Source organism: Vidua chalybeata, chromosome 6, assembly GCF_026979565.1.
Source record: "Vidua chalybeata isolate OUT-0048 chromosome 6, bVidCha1 merged haplotype, whole genome shotgun sequence".
Classification (NCBI taxonomy): domain Eukaryota; kingdom Metazoa; phylum Chordata; class Aves; order Passeriformes; family Viduidae; genus Vidua; species Vidua chalybeata.
Window position 1 is genome coordinate 20,828,314 of NC_071535.1, and position 19,280 is coordinate 20,847,593.

General features: G+C 38.1%; 1 protein-coding gene across 2 annotated transcripts in view; it reads right to left on the reverse strand.

Annotated features, from left to right (window-relative positions):
* NRXN3 (neurexin 3) overlaps nt 1-19,280 on the reverse strand; it is a 751,638-nt gene that overhangs the window by 239,361 nt on the left and 492,997 nt on the right. For both annotated transcript variants that reach the window (XM_053944975.1, XM_053944976.1), the window contains one exon: nt 6,677-6,858. In XM_053944975.1, the coding sequence (XP_053800950.1) occupies nt 6,677-6,858 (182 nt within the window). The remainder of the gene's footprint in view (nt 1-6,676; nt 6,859-19,280) is intronic.

The window sequence follows — 19,280 nt, forward strand, 5'->3', positions numbered from 1 at the left end:
ACTATTTTCAAAGTACATGGTCAGGAACAGAGGCCTTTTTCCAGGTCAAGACTATGCAGGAGAGCTTGACCCTGCCTAGTAACTGAGCCCTCCCCAATCTGCTCATTCACTTATTCCTCCCAAACAAGGATACAAAGATAATTGGAGAAGCAGAAGTAAGAGAACCTGTGGATGGATATAAAGACAGTTTACTAAGTGAAGTAAAACCGTACTGCTTCCCATTTACAGGCAGATGTTGAGCCACTTCCTGGTAAGCAGGGCCTCTACATGCACAACTTACTTGGATAACAACCTATGGATAGGCCATAAACCATCAGCATCCCCTCTTACCCTTCTTTTCCCTGCTTTTTTTTTTTTTTTTTTTTTTTGCCAGGTACATTATCTTATGGTATGGAATGTCACTATGGTCAATTTAGGTTACCTTTTCCAGCTGTGCTTCCTTCCAAATTCCAGTGCACTGACGGCATATTCACTGAGACATTAATTCATTATGGTTTGTCTTTTAACTTACAAATTAGCTTTTAGGGTAATTTTACCATCTCCAATTCTTGTGATCAGCATAAAGAAATGGAGTGCCATTAACATGACAGCCTCAACTGAAGATAACTATCATCCCAAGGTAAAAGGAAGATGTGACTTAAAACTTGCACTTAATAACACAAATAATTATAGAAAGGACATAAACACTTGTGATATGCTCTGTAAGACACTCATAACCTATTTGTAATGCAATAGCTCAATGCTTGTAGTCTCCCAAGTTATTCCTTGCTGGTAGGGAACAGTACTGCCACCCCAATAGTTTCAGTACCAGCACTCTATCTGGCCTACAAAGCTAAGCAGAAACCTGCTCCACTGTAGCAAGGGGAGGGAGGACACTTCTTAAAGTACTGCAGTACATGTATGTCACATCTTAAATGAGCATTTTCCTGCCAATCCCAATTACCTTAAATAGAATGCAACCTAAGTTAAGTTAAAGGTATCCATCAATTAGTTAGTCTGAACTTCAAGAATTGACAAATCACAGTAGCAAATGTTTATAAAAGATATATATGATGATGTGAAGGAGAGACTCCAGCGAATCTTCATACACTAATGTTATATCAAAACAGTTCTTGCCTCATTTGGCTCATTTTCCATCTCGCCTAGGAGGTTAGCAGTCAAGGCTTCAAGCCTTCAAGCATACATTAATTCCCAGGTGGTACCTATTAAAGATGGTATATTCAGAAGTCTCTGCCAGAGAACTTACTCCTAACAGAAAACTACATTCAGACAGTTTATATATATATAATATTCACAGGAGACCTGCAGAGCACTCCCTTGGATGGTTGCTAGATTTGTCTTTGTAAAAAATGTCTGTAGACAGTTTGTTCTTTTAGACCATCTAAGGATCTAGACAATATAATATTTTGCTTGAAAGCTCATGCTAATTCTCTCCCCTTAGCAGCAAGCAGTCTAGTCACTCTCATTCACTAGTTGTTCACTTCCTCAGCTAAATGTGTTATACAAGATGTTGTCTCCTGCACTTAGCCATTTTATAAATAATTTCTTGCTTTAACAAAGAAGCCTTTTTTGCATTTCACCTTTTCCTGATTCACTGATTGCTTCACTATAAAACAGCTTTGATTGAATATGTGTTCTATAACAATCTGTAGGGGCTCATAATTTGTATAAATTAAATTAGGAGAAATGTACACAATTCTTTGCTGTTTCATGAAGGAAATAAGGCATGATGGGCATTAAACACTTTGGAATTGACAACTGCTTAACCATTTCTGGTATTCTCCAAGAACTGTATCAAACTCAAAGATATCAATTACTGTACACACTGATTGAAATCCTGGAAAGGCAAGAGTAAAAACACTGTTCTAAATAGATATCAATGTAAACACAGTCGAGATATGGTAGATAAAATTATTTATGTTCACAAAAAATAAACTTGAACAAACTTAGGGTTCTATACAAGAATAAAAAAAGGTGGTCTAACATGGTGAATCACCCTAAGATAAAACTGTAACTAACATCAGTAAAGGTAGCTAAAAATAAAGCAAAACACAAGATAGGATATTGAAGCAGATCACTGTTCCACAGCCTCTGCTGATATACTGCCTGCAAAATAATGCAGGTTAGTCTTAAGGAAACCCTGCTCTTTCTACTTTCTTGGATAAAAAATGTAAGCCTGTTAATGTTCTGTCTGTATTCAGCCTAGGAAAGGCTGAAATATCTTGCATCAAAGAGACTTTGGTTTCAGAAAAGTAAGACACAAACTCCTATTGTATTTTGCCTCCATTTATTATGTCAGAGTAGCCTTTAAGTTATTCAGTTCATCATATACCCTCTGGTTACGATAAGGACAACGCTGCATCTATCCCTCTCCTGATTCTAAATCATCTGCTTCTTCTGTATCTGCTCAGATGACATACCACTGCAGTTTGGAAGGCAGACTTCATAGAGAGGAGCCAGAATTGGTTTACAACTGTAAAATCCACAGACTTGGGCCACAGTATAACTGAAAAGAAAATAAATTACAAAGTACACATTCACTTTCATCCATTTATACTTATTTTGATTTAGCAATGCCATCTCTAACTCAGGGAAAACTAACTTTTTGCTACACTTATTGCTTAAAAATCAGAATTGGCTACATCAGATTCTGTAGCCTTCAGTGGTAGTCTAGTGCTAAATGATGGACCCCCCCAGCCTGGGTCTACTTAGGCAAAACTCATCCTAAAATCACTAACGTTTTTGCCCAAACCCGAATTCCTTCTTGTGGGGAATTCAGAAACTGGAACAGCCTCACAACACCATTCTGAAGATCCAGAAGCTTGATAGCAATTTACCATACAGAACAAAATGAAAGAATGCAGACTAAGCCAGCAGCACACATGAATGATTTCTGTCTCCACAATTACTACAAGAATGACACCCATCATCACTTGCAGCCGTTTCTCTCCCCATTTCATCTCTGTGTTTTGTATGTGATGAAGCACAAAAAATAAGGTGTAGTGGTGCAAAGTGAATAAACAGACAGAAGTATTGAACCCACAACTCAAGACAGGCAGTCTTTTAAGGGTCCATTGTGGAAGACAATTTCCTTGTATAGGTTTGGACTTGTGCTTTGAATGAATTGTCAGAAAACCAAAAAAAATATCATAAGGAGGGATCTGATGCCCTAGCAACACTCTCACTTTATGTGCTACAGTCTGTTCACACAAGCACCTCGTGCTTCAGATGCAACATCGATCTGGATGGTATGCCATCCATTTCTGCAGGGCTGCCACCTCATTCTTCACTGTAAGTCAGGAGAGAAAATAGTTTCAGAGGCTGTAATTTTTTGTCATATAAAACAGACATCTTAGTCAATAAATTTCCACAATATCTGAAATACTCATAATTAAAATATGAATTCTAACAGAACAGCTGTAAATTAAACAGGTAAATACGCAACTTTGACTTCAAATCTACAAATAGAAGAGATCAATGGACAGTCTAGAACATACATGATATTGAAAAAGCAGGCTAACTACTACAAGGTCTCCTTAGAAGAGTATGAGCAACTTTTACAATCTTTAAAATATAATCAGATCTTGATAAACCATAGCCACTACTATTACTTTTGGATTAGATTTTAGTTTAGTGATGCACATTAGAAAACAACGACCATCAGGTGGCTTTTGCCACCTGTTATCACCAATAAAACACCCAGGAAAGGGTGAGGAGGTCAGCATCCAGTAAATAGCATCCAAAAGAGTTTGTGAATGGAATATCTAAAAAGGCTCCAGGAAATGAGGTATCCCCAGGATTTTTTATTAACCTAGGAAAATCCCTGTCAGTTTATTTTACTATTCTCATTAAATATAATTGCACCTGTGAAAGTCAAGATGCTAAATATATATAAAATAAATTACCTTAAAATTAGTGTTCTCTCTTTTTCTTATAATTTGCTTTATGGTCTAAGTAGTTGGGTTTTCAAAGTTTATTTTATTATCACATTAATCTGTTTTCATAGCTCTGATTTAAAAATCTATTTATCCCACATTTCTATTACAATTTTACCTATGCTGCTTTGCTTCTCTTGACACTTGAGAATAGCCTAATGGAAGGTTTTGAAGAAGAGAAGATGGACAAAGTCTTTGATTATGACAGCACAAGCATGTGGTAGTTTTCAGACAGTTACAAAAGATCTTCATCTCATGAAAAGTTTGCATGCAATTTTTTAAGATATCCTAAATGGCCTTAACTGTCATTTCAAGATGCACCTTTAACTTTAGATTTCTTTTTTTTTTTTTTTTTCTGAAATAATCCTGATGTAAGCTCATTTCTATTTCTTTGAACCATAAACCAGAGATAACAATGTCTTACAGACATTCAAGAAGTCAATAACACTTTAAAAATTCCTCTTCAACTTTCCTATTGCATGTCACAGCATGAGTCTCAGACGACCTTCTTTATTTGAACAGTTAGGTAGAGTCAGATATATATATGATGAACAGTGATACCATACCCAGAAGAGCACAGCAGCATGCCTTTGCTCCTCATGAATGACTGGCAAATCCTCCTAATCCACCCTGACCACAAAAGAAATTAAAGAGAAATTAAAGCTGAACTAGTTCTATATTTACTGCTAGTGAACAGCTTCAGGGATAAAATTGGCCAAACTACACAGGAAGCATTCAACGGAACTTTTAGCAATAATATCAACCACAATAAGTAGATTTTATTTAAATATCTGAAATTAGCACCATGCCATACAAAGTAGTTTGAAAAAAAATATAGAAAAGAAGCTGAAAAATTTTAATTATTTTCTTTTCCAAAACTGATGGGAAAGAGAAAGCAATGATTTTCTTTTGCTATTATTTTTTTAATGAATGCGTATGTCTCAGGTTAATTTATTTGTTTCAATCTATTCAGCAAAACTTTTTATAATTAAAAAAAAAATCAGTCATCAAAATGTTCAATTAAGGGTAGAGAAAGGTAGAAGTTTGAGACCAAGATACAGAATAAAAATATGTGCCTACATCATTAATGCTGAAATGAGCCATTGTGCAAGTATTTATCTTACTGTAGACCTTAATTTCTGTCGTTGGTACTTGTGTCCATTTCCCCTCTTCCTTCCACTGACTACTACAAAGAAGAGCTTGACTTTCATTTTCTCTATAACATCTCATTAGGCATCCAAGAGCACATGATCCCATCTTAGACATTTTCTACAGCCTCAACAAATTCATATCTCTGCACCTCTCCTCACATGCAAGAATACTGTTTTCCAGTTAATTGATAGCATTTTAAACGTTATAATGTAACACCTGAAGAATATACATTGCCTTGCTCAGACATGTCAAGTCACATTTACATAATTTGAGTCACAGAGTTCCAACCAATTAGGCTTAGCACTGCTCACTTTTACAGTCTTCTGGGGCTCTTTTTGTTTTGTTTTTAAGAAAGGAAGAAAACCTGGGTTTCTATTAAAAAAAAAGAGCCAGGATTTGATCTCATTTTCATTCCAGCACAAAAAACCCTAAATATTTGGATATATCACAAAAGAGAAAAACCAGAATGGGTGACAGTCTAATGGCTTAAGCTGTACCTATCCTATTCCAATGAATCTGAATTTTACAACAGGATTCAAAACAAAAACAACTTAAAATGCTGGCAGTGAGCACTAGGACATTGTTTCTGGTTGTTTCAGAACCACCCTGCCATATATCCAGTGCTTCAACATGATCCTGAATATGGCAAACTCCAGCAGCAGACTAAGGCCCTTCATCATTTACATTAGGTCTGTTTTGGCCCCTAGCATTCCTTCCTGTTCACTTATATCTTCAAGGTTCCATGAAATGTCAACATAACCCCAGCTCATTCAAAATTTGCAAGGGGCCCAGTTGCCCTTCCACTATGCATTAATGCATAATACATTGCAAATAATCACAACATCAAGTAACACGACCAGCCTCCATCTCTAGTAAACCTCTTGGCTATTTGCCAGACAAAACCAAAGCAAACAGCCTCTTCTCCTCCCAAAGAATCACATACAGTAACAAACTCTGAGTGTTTCCAGTCCTAGTGTTCTCATTTTCTCAAATAATTCAACTATCCTAAAACCCCCTTCGCTCAAGCTCTCACAAAAGTCTATTTTTTTATTGCAAAGCCATGTTGTGCTAACATAAAATTCTTATTCTTTTGAACTACCCTGCTAAAGCAAGCATCAGCTATGTCAGCTTGAGGATCTGTTCAGTTCTCACTTAACATTCTTTGTGAGGAAAAAAACAACAACCTTTACTTTTAAACCCTTTTACTCTTTGCTTTCCAAGAATAGAAATACTTCACCAGAAATTCAGCTGTATTCAGGACTGTGCATATGAATCAATAGATTACCACTGATGCAAAATGTTCCTTCATTTTTTGAACAAATCCTAGTATTGAATCACATAAAGCTTTTGAGTTTGTTTCCTCCCTCCCAAATTACTTTTGGCATCAAGATTTAATTCTCTGTGCATCCCATTCAGCAACTCTACAAAACCCTAAAGAACGACTATAGGCAGTTTAATCTGATGAGAATTGAAGACACAGAAAGTACAGAATACAACACATGATATTTTAGAGTAACAGCTTGCTTCAAACACATATCCATTTAAGAGAAACCCAGGTCTGGGAGAGACATGGGCCTGTCTGTACTCACTATGTGCAGCTGCAGAAAATCACCAAGCCCAGGGGCACTGTCAATCCGGACAAGAATGCCATCCTTCACTGTTGTGCTGAAGCCCACAGCAAGACGGTCTGTCCTTGTGCTTGGTCTGTCATTAGCTGGCCAGGTGTACAGGATGAGACCTCCACTCTTCCCAAAGATATATGTGGCACCAGCTACAAGATACAAAACCAAAGAAAAGTGTATTAGTTACTTATTTGCCAAGTCTAGTGGTAATCCTATGACTTCCGAGAGGAACAACTTAAGCAAGCACATACTTTCATTAGTTACAGGGGTGAAATGAATGTGTCCTGCTGGCCAGGCCTGATGAAGTACATTATTAGTTCCTCAGTAAAGCCATGCAGCATTTAAGACAAAGATAAGTGAAGAGTTTATCAAAAATTATCAAGATGGCTTATCAAGAATGAATGATTTCATTAGTGCTAATACCCCAGACAAGGCTGGAGAGAACACTGCTGTTCAGGGGGAAAAACCACAAGCCACTCCTGTTTAAAAAGCATGGGATTCAATCTTATAAGGAGATTCAAAGAAAATATTTCTCATTTCTCCTTTAGTTTGGACTTGCCTTCAGCTAAAGTCTATCACACATAGTAGGAGACTATACTTTTCTCAACACTTCATGAGATTTTTTTGATATCTAGTCCACATATTTCCAGCATCATTTGTCTTGTCACAGCTGAGCCTGGGAATTTGTTCCTTGCCCTTGTTTTTAAGGACAACACCAAACTTCTCCCATGCTGAGCACTGTCCTCCCACATTCATGAGGGCCATCTGAGCTGAGGAAGGCAGAAATGTAAGTGAAGAATTATTATTGCAGACAAAGAAGCTGAGAAGCCAAAGCATTTGGAGTTCACATTCTGACTTGTACTCAACAGTCTGAGTTAGGAGCAAGATTTTATAACTCAGCAGTTATAAAATCGACCCCTGAACTTCTAAAAAAAAACATATCTAAAATTCCTGTCCTGTCCAAATCTACAGGCAGGCCAGGAACAACATTCCTCCATGTTTCAGCCACTTACTGTGTCTCATTTTTCTGAGCACTATTACAATGGTTACAGAGTAGTAAGCAAAAATAACCAGCTTCTGTTACTGCAACAAGGATAAAGCATATGTAGAAAATACAGGCAATTACTGGGTACATTTTCTAATCTGAGTGAAACTACAATTGAGGATTACAATATGTATCGGGCAACCCTGTACAGAGTAAAAGTAGATAGATACAGAACAGGTAGGATCATAGAACGGTAATTTCTACACTTGCCTACAAAGCTGCAGCTTCACTAAAGCTCTCTATGACCTGAATTCCAAATAAATCCTACACATTAGTAGAAATAATTGATACACTTCTCCCTTGCTAAAGAGGCTTCCTCTACACATCTCAGAACACATTACCAAAATAGACATCAAAAAATCAGCCACAGAGAAATCAAATTATTTGTGAACAGCTGACTCAATGACAGAGTGATAATGAATCATGTTTCCTTCTTCCCTTCTAGGCCTGTGCACATCCAACAGAACATGCCCTCAGTAAATTCAGACAAATGTGTCCAAAATCAGGGTTACATAGGAAATTTCAGTCATAATTCTGAATTACCAAAAAAAGCACATTCTGGCATTCTGGAAATATGAACATACACTACTTCAGTTTGAGAAAGAATAATTTTATAGACTCGGTCTCCGCATTCAGATTTAAACTCCAGACAGAGGGTGTATGACTATTTTAAGATGTGCAGAAAGAGGTTTTGTCTGTTTGTTTAAACACATCCCCAGCTCTATCTGCAACCTTATGGTTAGACAGCTGGACATGACCAGGTAGTGAATTACTTATGTCCCGCCCCCCATGCTCAGGTATAACAACAGTCCCCCTAAAACTACACTACAAATATACTCCTTCAGTTTATCAGTTTGTTCTATAACTTGTGTATTTGCACTACAAACTAAAACTAGGCAAATTAAAACTCACTTCCCAAAATTACTCTCATTTGAATCTCAATTTCTCCTCCTTTTCTTTGTACTGGTTATCAGGCCTTTCAGCAGCAAAGACAAGCTTGGAGGCGAGTTCTTCACTCTTTATGAAGACAGATTACTTTTCTGCCTCTCTAGGAGTCATTTGGCTGCAGGTAGACCATGTCAGTCTCCAATGAGAGCCAATCAGAACCAATTACATCCTCACAGGCCTTTCATGAGACTTAACTACTTAAACAGATCTTATTTTCTCCTCACAAAGCATAGATCTTGCTTGTAAGCCTAACCTGATAATATTTAGTACTTTGGTATTATGGTACCAAGGTTCCTAAGGTAAGGATCAGAAACACTAAGAAATAACACAGTATAAATCTGCCTCTGTTGGGTCTTATTCCAGTTTTCTCTGAGATGGGTCTGCATAATGCTTCATAAGACATGCAGTACTCTGGTTCAGCTGGGAATGTCAGCTCAGTTCTGGAGTTCACCTGGTTCACAGGCTGTCCAACTTTACTTCAAAAGTGTCAGGGGTTTACTGTGATGGATTTTGCAGTCATATATTCTGGCAAGGCAGTGAGCTCTTGAAAGAAAATTCAGATGCAACAACCAGAGCAGCATTAACCCAAACAGACCTGTAAGCAGAAGTCTGATGGCCAGTAGTTGTTTCCTTATTTTCCAGGTCAGAAAATATCTGCATAATGAGAGATGGGCCACTTGCTTTATCTGTGTGTAGCTGAATGTACAAATATTTGTTGGATACATCAGTGCCCCTTCCCTTCACCAACTTTTTGACAAATAGGATATCCATTGACATTTTTAGAAAGAGATGCATATTAACATTGTGCCAGTATAATTTTTTCCCCAAATCATGAACAAAATAGTCATTCCAGTCTGAAAACATAAGGTGCTTCAAGTAAAAGTGAAAGTATAACAAGAGTTAGCACCACCTTGCAATCACATAAAGAGGAAAGATAACAAAAAAAACCAACCCAACCATGCAACACAAAAACACTTGACTTAAATACTTCTACTTGACTGCATCAACCATGAGTTTATAGAGTTTGAAAGCTTGAGACAATTTTGAAAAAGACAAGCAAATTATAACCCTGAACTTCAGGAAATGAGATTTCAGCTTCACCAGAACACCAGACAAGGCCTGGACAACTCTATTGGATTGGACTTGCTTCAAGCTGGTGTAAGCTGGCTCGACCAGTTTACCTCCAGCAGTCCCTCCTGATCTTAAATCAATAATTATCATTTCTTTGTGGTGTTGCAGAGAATTGTAGAATTAATCAAAGCATTCTGATTTTTAAAAAAGCTGGTAAAATTGCACATCTGTTCATCTTGATATCTTCTTATACCTAAGGTCTGTTACAGTCCTCTTTATCAGACAAGAAATTGTAATTTTTTTCTAAGATACTTTCTATTCAAGACAGACAGAAGACTACACTCTTAATGAGCAGCCACTGTATATTTAGTTTTTCCTCACTGTTGAAGGTTTAAATATGTAACTCCTTTAATAAATACAACAACAACTGTGCCCTAACAATAGAAAAGTCTGAAGGACTGATTATTTTCACGGTTTTACAATGTATTGTTGTTACAATGTCTCACCACTTCAACTATATAACACCAAATTCAACCCATACCATGCAAAAAAAAAAAGAAGAATAATAAAATCAAGGATACAAAGCATAAGCATACAAAATTAGTTCCTCAGTCAGTTTTGTGAGCAATCCCACTTTTCATAGTGCCCCGGGCCAGATTACCAACACATATAAACAAATGGAAGCAGAATATTTTCATCTACTCTACATGTTGCATGCAAAATTTGGTCACCACTGGGAGCTCAGAGAACTGAAGAGGCACATAGCAAGGAAACACACCCTACAGATTTAAGCTACTAGGACACCATTACATGTTTAGCATATACAAAACTTATAAGCTCACAAAATTCAGTGTGGCAGACTGGCAGTTGACTTCTCCCAGAAACTACCTAACTTGTAACATATCACTGGTGTTTAGAGATCAAAGATGGGTATGTTACAACACACGTGACAATGCAGTCTGCATCTCTAGCTTAGGTAAATTATGTATTTGCTAGTTATATTCATGAATAGAGCTGTTCGTTTATTCATCTTCAGACAAAATAAAATAGTTTGAGGCAAAGACTCCTCATTGAAAACTTCTAACAGAAAGGTCATAACTAAGATTATAAGCCACAGCAAATAAAGCCTACAAGTGAGGTGTTTTAAGAAGCCTTTAGTTCAAGTTGGCACCATCACTTGTAATTTTAATTCATAATTGCCTAAAGACTTCAAAAACCTATTTTAAGGACGAGTTTCTTCAATCAACATAGTACAACTGCAGCAAAGTAAAGTAGAAAAGTAAAATAGTAAAGTAAAAGTAGAGTAGTAGAAAACAAGTCTATTGCATCTGCACAAATTATGACTGCTATGTCCCACATTCCTATGAATTTCCCCACACTAAATAATTGATTGCAAATTCTCTATTTGCATCTACTAAGCCATCAAAAGCCTGGTTTGCTCAGCTACAGCACAGCACACACACTCATTTCCCTGTGGCCAAGAAAACGTAACATTTGGAAGGCATTACAGTGTTTATACATGACTGAAGGGTTAACTGCAGCAACTCTGCACTGGGAGGTGAATACAAGTTTAACATAGTGTAAATGCTACAGGTCATATTTTTACCAACAAAAAGTACCTTTAGAATGCAAATTATAAAGAACCCAGACCAATTCAAAAGCTACAATACTTACTTGAGTACCTTTCAGAAACCTGGCCCAAGGAGGGATAGTCATGAGTGGCATGGAAAGTTGGAGGGCATGGGCTACCTTTTGAAAGCCTTTTCTGCTTCAGTGATTTAGAAGCTCACCCCTGAACAACAAGAGGACCTTGATAAAGTGACAGAATATTTGCAAAGAGAATGCTGTGGCACCTCGAGAGATGAGCCCTGGAGACATATCCTGTGCCTCATGCCACTGCCTGCATCACCACCTTGGTGCTTGAAAAGCGTCCTGCAGCAGCACAGCACTCTAGAAAGAATTGAGTCTGACAACGGAATTCATTTCAAAAATAACCTTGTGGACACCTGGGCCAGAGAGCACAGAGTGGGTGCATCCTACTCCCCACCCTGCACCAGCCTCTAGGAAAACTGAACAGTACAATGGACTATTAAAAATCACATTGAAATGAATGGGTGGTGGGACCTTCAAACATTGGGATCTACATTTAGTGAAGGCAACCTGTTCAGTTAATACCAGAAGTTCTACCAGTCGAGCTGGACCTGCACAGTTATAACCTCCACATACCAGAAGGGGAAGAAGCCTCTGTGGTGCACATCAGAAAGGTGTTAGGGAGGACAGTTTGGATTAGTCCTGCAAAGGCAAATCTCTCTGTGGGATTGTTTTTGCTCATGAACTTGGATGTTTTTGGTGGGTAATGCAGAGGAACAGGGAAACACAATGTGTACCTCAAGGGAATTTGATTATTGGGTGAGAGCACTCTGTTATGCTGAATTTTGTAATACTGGTGGCTAAAATGATGTTGCCACTGTATACCATAAGTACCATGGACAATAAGGATGGACTGCTTCAGTTACACCAGTCGTGAGCTTGTGATGCAGCTGGCAACCAGCCAACAGTACATGAGCCCTCCTGTCCTGGAAGACATCTAGGATGGATAGGACATCTTGTGAGCTACTGTCACTCAATCACACACGTCAAAAAATGGAAGTCTCATCAAAACTGAGTGTCATCAATCATGACAAAAAGTCTTATTCCACCTAAAGATCCTCTCTGGCACTTGCACATCTCTGAGACTCAGTTGCTGTGTTTTCCACACGCAGAGTTTAAAAGGTCTATTGATACAAACACCTGCCTGATTTAAAAAAAGGAGTTGGGGGTTAAAAAGGTTACAGAGGATCTAATCATCATCATCATCAGGCTCATTCGACCATTCTACCACAGTATCCTTCCTGGGAGAAAGACAGACCTAATACTTTCTATGATATGACTGCTGAAACATCCTTTTATTTATCAAGAGATTTAAATTGCCTAAGAATAAAGAAAACTTAAATCCCTGGAAAATGCAAGACTTCCAGTGTAATCCTAAGGAAAAAAAAAACAATAAAAAACAAGCTTCTATGCTCAGAGTTCTCATGAACTAGCTCTTCTTCCTTTCAGGATGCTCACTCTTCCTTTGACAAACCCTCCGAGACTGAAATTGAACACTATATTCATCTCAAAAAGCAGGCATTGTTTGACATGAAACTGAAATTCCTTCCTCACTTCAAAATATGAAGGAGCTTCTTCTATACAAAAAGGAGGAGGAACTATAAAAGCTGCAAGACTAAGACAAAACAGAAGCAGCAATTCAGATCACGCCTGCTTTCTGTGTTTGTCTTTTTTAATGACAGCAAATTAATACGAGTCACTTTCCTCCCAGTATGTGTGCATCAGCCAACAATTGGATAAGACAGTATGTTACTTCTTATTAGTTACACTGCATTAAAAAGATTGGAAGAGGAAAAGAAGGAGAGCAAGGGAGTGTTCCTAGAACTACTACAAGGTCCAAGATAATTAATGCTTGAAATAGGAATTCTCTAAATCTGGGATACCAGGAAGACTGAGGTTTTTTCCAAGTATGAATTTGCCATGGGGCATGTTGAGGATGTTTATCATCTCACAAGGAATTTAGGGAATAGCTCCTGACTAAAACAGACACAAGATGACCATAGGCACACCAGCTTAAACATAAAAGATTGCAACACTGAAAATATTTCTGTAATACCTTAATTTCTATTACAACAACATGATTGCTCAGACAAGGATTACTATCATGTCTTCAGAATTGATCCTAAGTGTATACCCAGGGAAAACTAAGAGTAGAACAAGCCTATTTCCTTTAAGTATACACTCAGATCATGAGTCTTTTCATCAATTAACTCAGCCTCATGTGGTTTGTTTATACAGTAATCCCAAAGATATGTATTTTTCAAGTACTTATCCAGTCTCTCTTTGAATTCATTTAAAAGTTTTGCATTCACCATAATGTCTTCAAAACCCTTCCCAGTGACTCACACAAATCTGCCATTGATGTAGCAAGTTAAACATTAGCCAGCTGCGGGCCCTATCAGCACAGGCAGTCTACAGCATCTTGCACTCTATTAAAAGGACCTGAGGATGTTAGTAGATGAAGTGATTATTCCCCTTTACTCAGTGGTTGTTAAACTGCATCTAGAATAATGCATCTGATTTTGGATTGACAAACTGGAGTGAAGTGCCTCAAATGAAGTTGAGCGGATAAAGTGCCAGCCTTGTGAGGAAATGTCAGCAGATTGGGGCTTTATCAGCCTGGAGATGACACAGCTTCAAGGGGACCTAAGGGCAGTCTCACAGCACCTGCCAGGAGGTTACCAAAAAGCCAGAGGTAGGCTCTTCACAGCAGTGCACAGCTGAAGAACAGAATGCAACTGCCATACTTCGAAGTAAGAGAATCTGACTCTGCAGCAAGGAAAGAGCTTTCTCCTGACAGAGACAGACATGCAAACAGGTTTCCCAAGGAGATTTTAGAGTCTCCGTGTGTGGAGGTTTTCAAGCTATCACTGCATAAAACCCCAAGCAACCTGATCTGACTTCACAGCTGACCTTGCTCCAAGCAGGGGTTTGGACTAATGACTTCCTGGTGTCACTTTCAGTCTGAGTGAAAAAGGATCATCTTTTTGTGTGAAGAATCCTATTTTTCATACTTGCTCTTAATAAACAGATGACATGCTCCCTAGATCTTGTTCTGTAAGGCACAGTAACCTGTCCCTGTATCTATCCTCTCAGTGTCAACTTTGCTTTGCAGACTTATATCATACCACCACCCTCAATCCTTAAGTAATTTCTTTCAGTAAAGAGACCAGTTGTGTCATCAAATTGAGCTACCACAGCTTTACACAGCTAGATGGCAGTTATCAATCTAGAAGAAGTCCACAAGGACAATTCCTCTAGGTCTTTTTATTTTCCCTTTTTTCCCTACACATTACAGAGTATGAAAAACATTTTGCAAAAAAAAACCAAATTCCCCACAGTACTGACAACAAAATAGAAAAAAAAAAAAAAGGCTTAACATCACTATGCACCAGAAGAGATAAAAGAAACTACAAACACAACTGAAATATGAAATTTGAGTAAAAGTGCCTGGAAAATTGTGACCCCTTGTATAACAGCAGGGTATGTTTACTAGGGTCAAGTTATCCACCACCTACCAAGAGATTCCATTACTTCATTACGTGCAACTGTGACTAATTTCAGTAAAGGTAGATGGAACCATTTCTTAGTTGCATTCTGCTGCCAAAGAGGAGGTAGCATCAGGATGCAATTTCTTATTTCTTGAAAAAAGAGCACACTGAGAGGATGTTTGAGAAGCCCAGAAGGCAGCATGCCAGAGGAGCTGAATAGAGAGACTGCTGTTAGCAAGGAGAAGCACAGCAGGATTCATAGCTCACTTGGGGCTTGGACGAAGAACCAGTTCAGTACAGTTTTACAAAATCTGAATGGTAACAAAATGGCCTAGATACCCCTCAGGACAGATGAAGGCCAAAATGCTATTACTGATCTCAGCCCAGTCAACATTCCCCTAGAGAATCTCTTTCTAGTGTTTATCCTTAGCTATACTTTATTTATTCCATTAAAACAAATTAACCCTCACAAAAAGATGAAAACAAAACAAAACAAAAAATCCAAGCAAAAAATCCCCAAAACAATGAAAACCAACCAACCAAAAAAATTCCCCAAGACCCAAAAACCTCACACAAAAAACAAAGCAAAATTGCAAAGACAACTTCTGTTCTCTCAGCTTCATTGAGTCACTTCAGGTTGAGTAGCATTACACCTTGCATGACCAGTCTGAGTCTACAAGATTTCACTTGTTTTAACTGTAGGCAATCCTTCACTCTTCCTTACATATCTGCTCACATTTCCTTAATCATAGATATGAAAACAGAAAATACAGTTTAAATTTACTGTCTTCACTATCATCACTGTAAGAGACCCAACCCAAACTTTCAGTCCTGATAGCTAAAAATGTTGGGCCAGAAATATCAGCTACTGGGTATTCATTAGAGCCTCAGAAGGTAAGGGTTTCACCAAATCTAATATGCTAAATTAGCAGCAGAGTTTGGAAAAAGAAGTAAGTTTTCAGGTATCTAACTTTTTGCTGGCTACTAGCATTTTAACAGTATGCTTTTGAAACAAACTTTTTTATCTATCACCAATAGCCATGTTTTGGTTCTCATCAGAGCAGTCTCAGAACATACAAGCTTGACTCCTTAAAATCTTCCAGTTATAAGAAGATCCAGCTTATAAGATACTAATCTATAGTACCAGACTAAAGCTAGTCCAAAGTAACACTTCAGAAGAAAAAAGCCTGCAGTATAGATCTCAGGTCCTTGGTACTTAATTTCATTCTAAAAAATCAACTATCATGCTGGTTGTTATTATAGACAGAGCCTAGTCTTCAATGACTAAATGGGGCCCATTTTGGTCCATCAAGGAAAGAAACTCAGAGTTCTGAGCTTTTTGGCCTCACCTCAAATATGACATTGTCCCTCACAAGTACTGGAAGGTCAATGATGAGAACAAATGCATTTGTGGAAGCTCACCATTCCCAAGGCTCTCTAACTTTCCCCAAGGTCACCTAGTGAGAATGTAAAAACAAAAAGTATCCAGAGCTATTAATAGGGCATACCAACTATTCTGTAAATGATGTGCAGCTTTTCTTGCTATTACCTCTTCTTGCCACCATGAAAGGACGTCCACCACTAGGAGAGATGGACATAAGCAAACTTCATACGGGCAATCTGTTAGAAGTACTGTGCCAGAGCAAAAGACAAGTCTAATGGTTGTTTAATCATTCTCACCATGAAGTGCCAATTCTTTAGTGTCTTATGACATTCATGAATGATGCAGAGGGCTGGCATGATGAATGCAGAGCAATTCCAACTGACAGATACTTTCAGAGAATTTATATCCTTCCCATACTCCCAGGACAAAAGGGCTCTTGAGCTGAGTTATCATTTGTTCCATGAGAGGATTTACAGTCTTGCCAGCAACTCCTTTTACCCTACTCTATAAAGCGTTTATTTTGATATACTGATTGTGATCATTCAAGAACAACTGTATCTGAAGAAAGTCAGCAGGGGAGAGAAAAAGCAGAGTGGCTCTGAATAACTTGCTCACCTTGACCTGGGACTTCATTCCCCTCAGCCAGTTTGCTTTGTCTTTGGTATCAGTTCTTACCCAGCATCCTCTGCTATTCCATTGTGTTACATTACAAATGCAATATCACTCAAGGGAGATGTGTGATTTCCTATGCCAGGCTACACTTCCTTCATGGCAAAACGTGAAGTTTAGCCTCAAAAGCCATCCACCAGAGTCTCTTCTTATCATTTCACTAGAAAGTACCTCAGCATCACAGTTTTCACACCAGCCTAGAGTGGACTCCATCTTACAGTCACACACAGCATGAGATTCAGTGGCAAAGGAGTACCCGGACCTTACCCAGAAGAGCAGGGTGATCCAGGCACAGAGTACCACAATCTCAACAGGACTTAGAGACCAAGATATTCTCCCTGCTGTGATGAACACATCAGCATCAGAGATGTATTGCAGTTTAGCTAATGCAACGCTTCTCATCTCTGGCAGAGGCTACCAGTAAGTCTTGTGACTTGATATTTAGCCACTCTCTAAAAGTTTTTTTCATCACTCTTGTATTCTGAGAAATTTAGCAGTTACAATCTTGACTAAAATACATCATCACCTAAGAGGCCCTGAGTCTGTGGCCTTCAGCTGCACAAAGCAATAGCATGTGTCACACAAGTGAGGATAATGAAAGATCTGTGGGCTGATCGCATCAATCTAATGACAGCAGTGATTTCCCTACACTTCATTTTGAAAGCTTTAGGGGACTTCAGGCAGAGAAGCAATAAGTTTCTATGAATATTACAAATAATATCCATAATATCACTACAGAGAAGGATGTTATCCTTTTTTTTACCCATTTTAAATGATGCTTTAATGCTATAATTTTGGACCTCTATAAGTATCTGTTTTTAAATGCCTTGAAATATCCTGCTCTTAAAGGGCGCCTACACAAACTAATAGGAGAAACTTAACTTGCTTGCCTTTGAAAGTAATCAATCAATCATTATATTAGAGGATATTGCACCACATCACCACACATTGTTAAGGTAGACCACTGACAGGTGCTACCAAATACCTATCTAGACATGTAGAAGAGACTTCCTAGAGCAGTGAGTGAACCATATAGTTTCTAATGGGTATCCTTAAGAAGTTCTAGAAAGATAAATTAACAAGGCTGAAGAAAAACCAAAATATGTGTCAGCCATGTCCTCTTAACCTCTTCTCTCACTGAGAAATTTTGATTAAAATTGATCAATATTTTCTTCAGTTATATTTCAAGTGTGTATTAATCACCTCTAAGCACTAAACCTCAGTATTTCTGTTTATGTCTCTACCACTTTATTGTGAATTGCCAGCTTCATTCCCAGTAAAGCACTTAATTACTACATCATTTATTTGGGAGACAACATGGGGAAGAGTTGCTATCAGATAAACCTTTCAGGGTGCCAAAGACATAAAATTCTATATAAAGTTGATTTCTGTGCTCCCTAAAGGGGGAAAAAAAAATCTTTCTCAAATAACCTGGAAAAATAAATCCCAGTCTATCTTTTCTTTTTCTCCCATGCTATAAATACAAACTATTGATTTACCTCTAGCTCTTTCATGCCTTTCACACGCTTCAATAATACAGAGGATTTGTTCATCATCCTTTCATCTCCAGGCCTGGAAGGCCTCTTAAGCCCTCTGTTAAGGGTCACTCACTCTTCCTCAAACTGCAACACTAGCATCCCACAGAGCTCCACAGGTGACAGCTAGCGAGACATGCAAGTAGCACATAATCACTTACCTCCTGATTTTTTTGGCAGGTGAGACAGAAAGACAAAATTTATATAAACCTTAGTTATTCAAACTTTTGATCATTTATGTTTGATCTTTTGTAAGCCTCCTTCTGAATGCAACATAAAACCAGTAAAATATGGAAAAAAAGTAATTTCCAATGCAGCACCTTGCATGAGGTTGAACTGGCAGCACTGTTCCATCAGGTCTATACTCCCATAGAAAACAGGGAACATGTGGACATTCTCGCCTCAAATGCTTAGAAGCAAAGAACCATTGGATAATTGGAAGGAACATGTCAAAATAATTTCGTTTTCACTCTCCTCCAACTCAATGCAAAGTCAATGAGAGAAGGTTACTTAGGAACTACTTCAGTTCAGTTTTGAATGTCTTAAAGAAAGAAAATTCTCCAACTTATTCATTGGCAACCAGTTCCAGTATTTTACTGTCCTACTTGGTAAGTTACTATTTTCTGTATTCCATCTTGTGCCTGTTGCTTCTCATGCTATTTCTGTGGATCTCCAAGACGAGTCTTATCTATAAACTCCTAGTCTGATAATTAAAGACAACCACAGTTTTTCCTCCCTCTCTCCCCTTAGGGTTCAACAAACCATGTTCTCTCATATT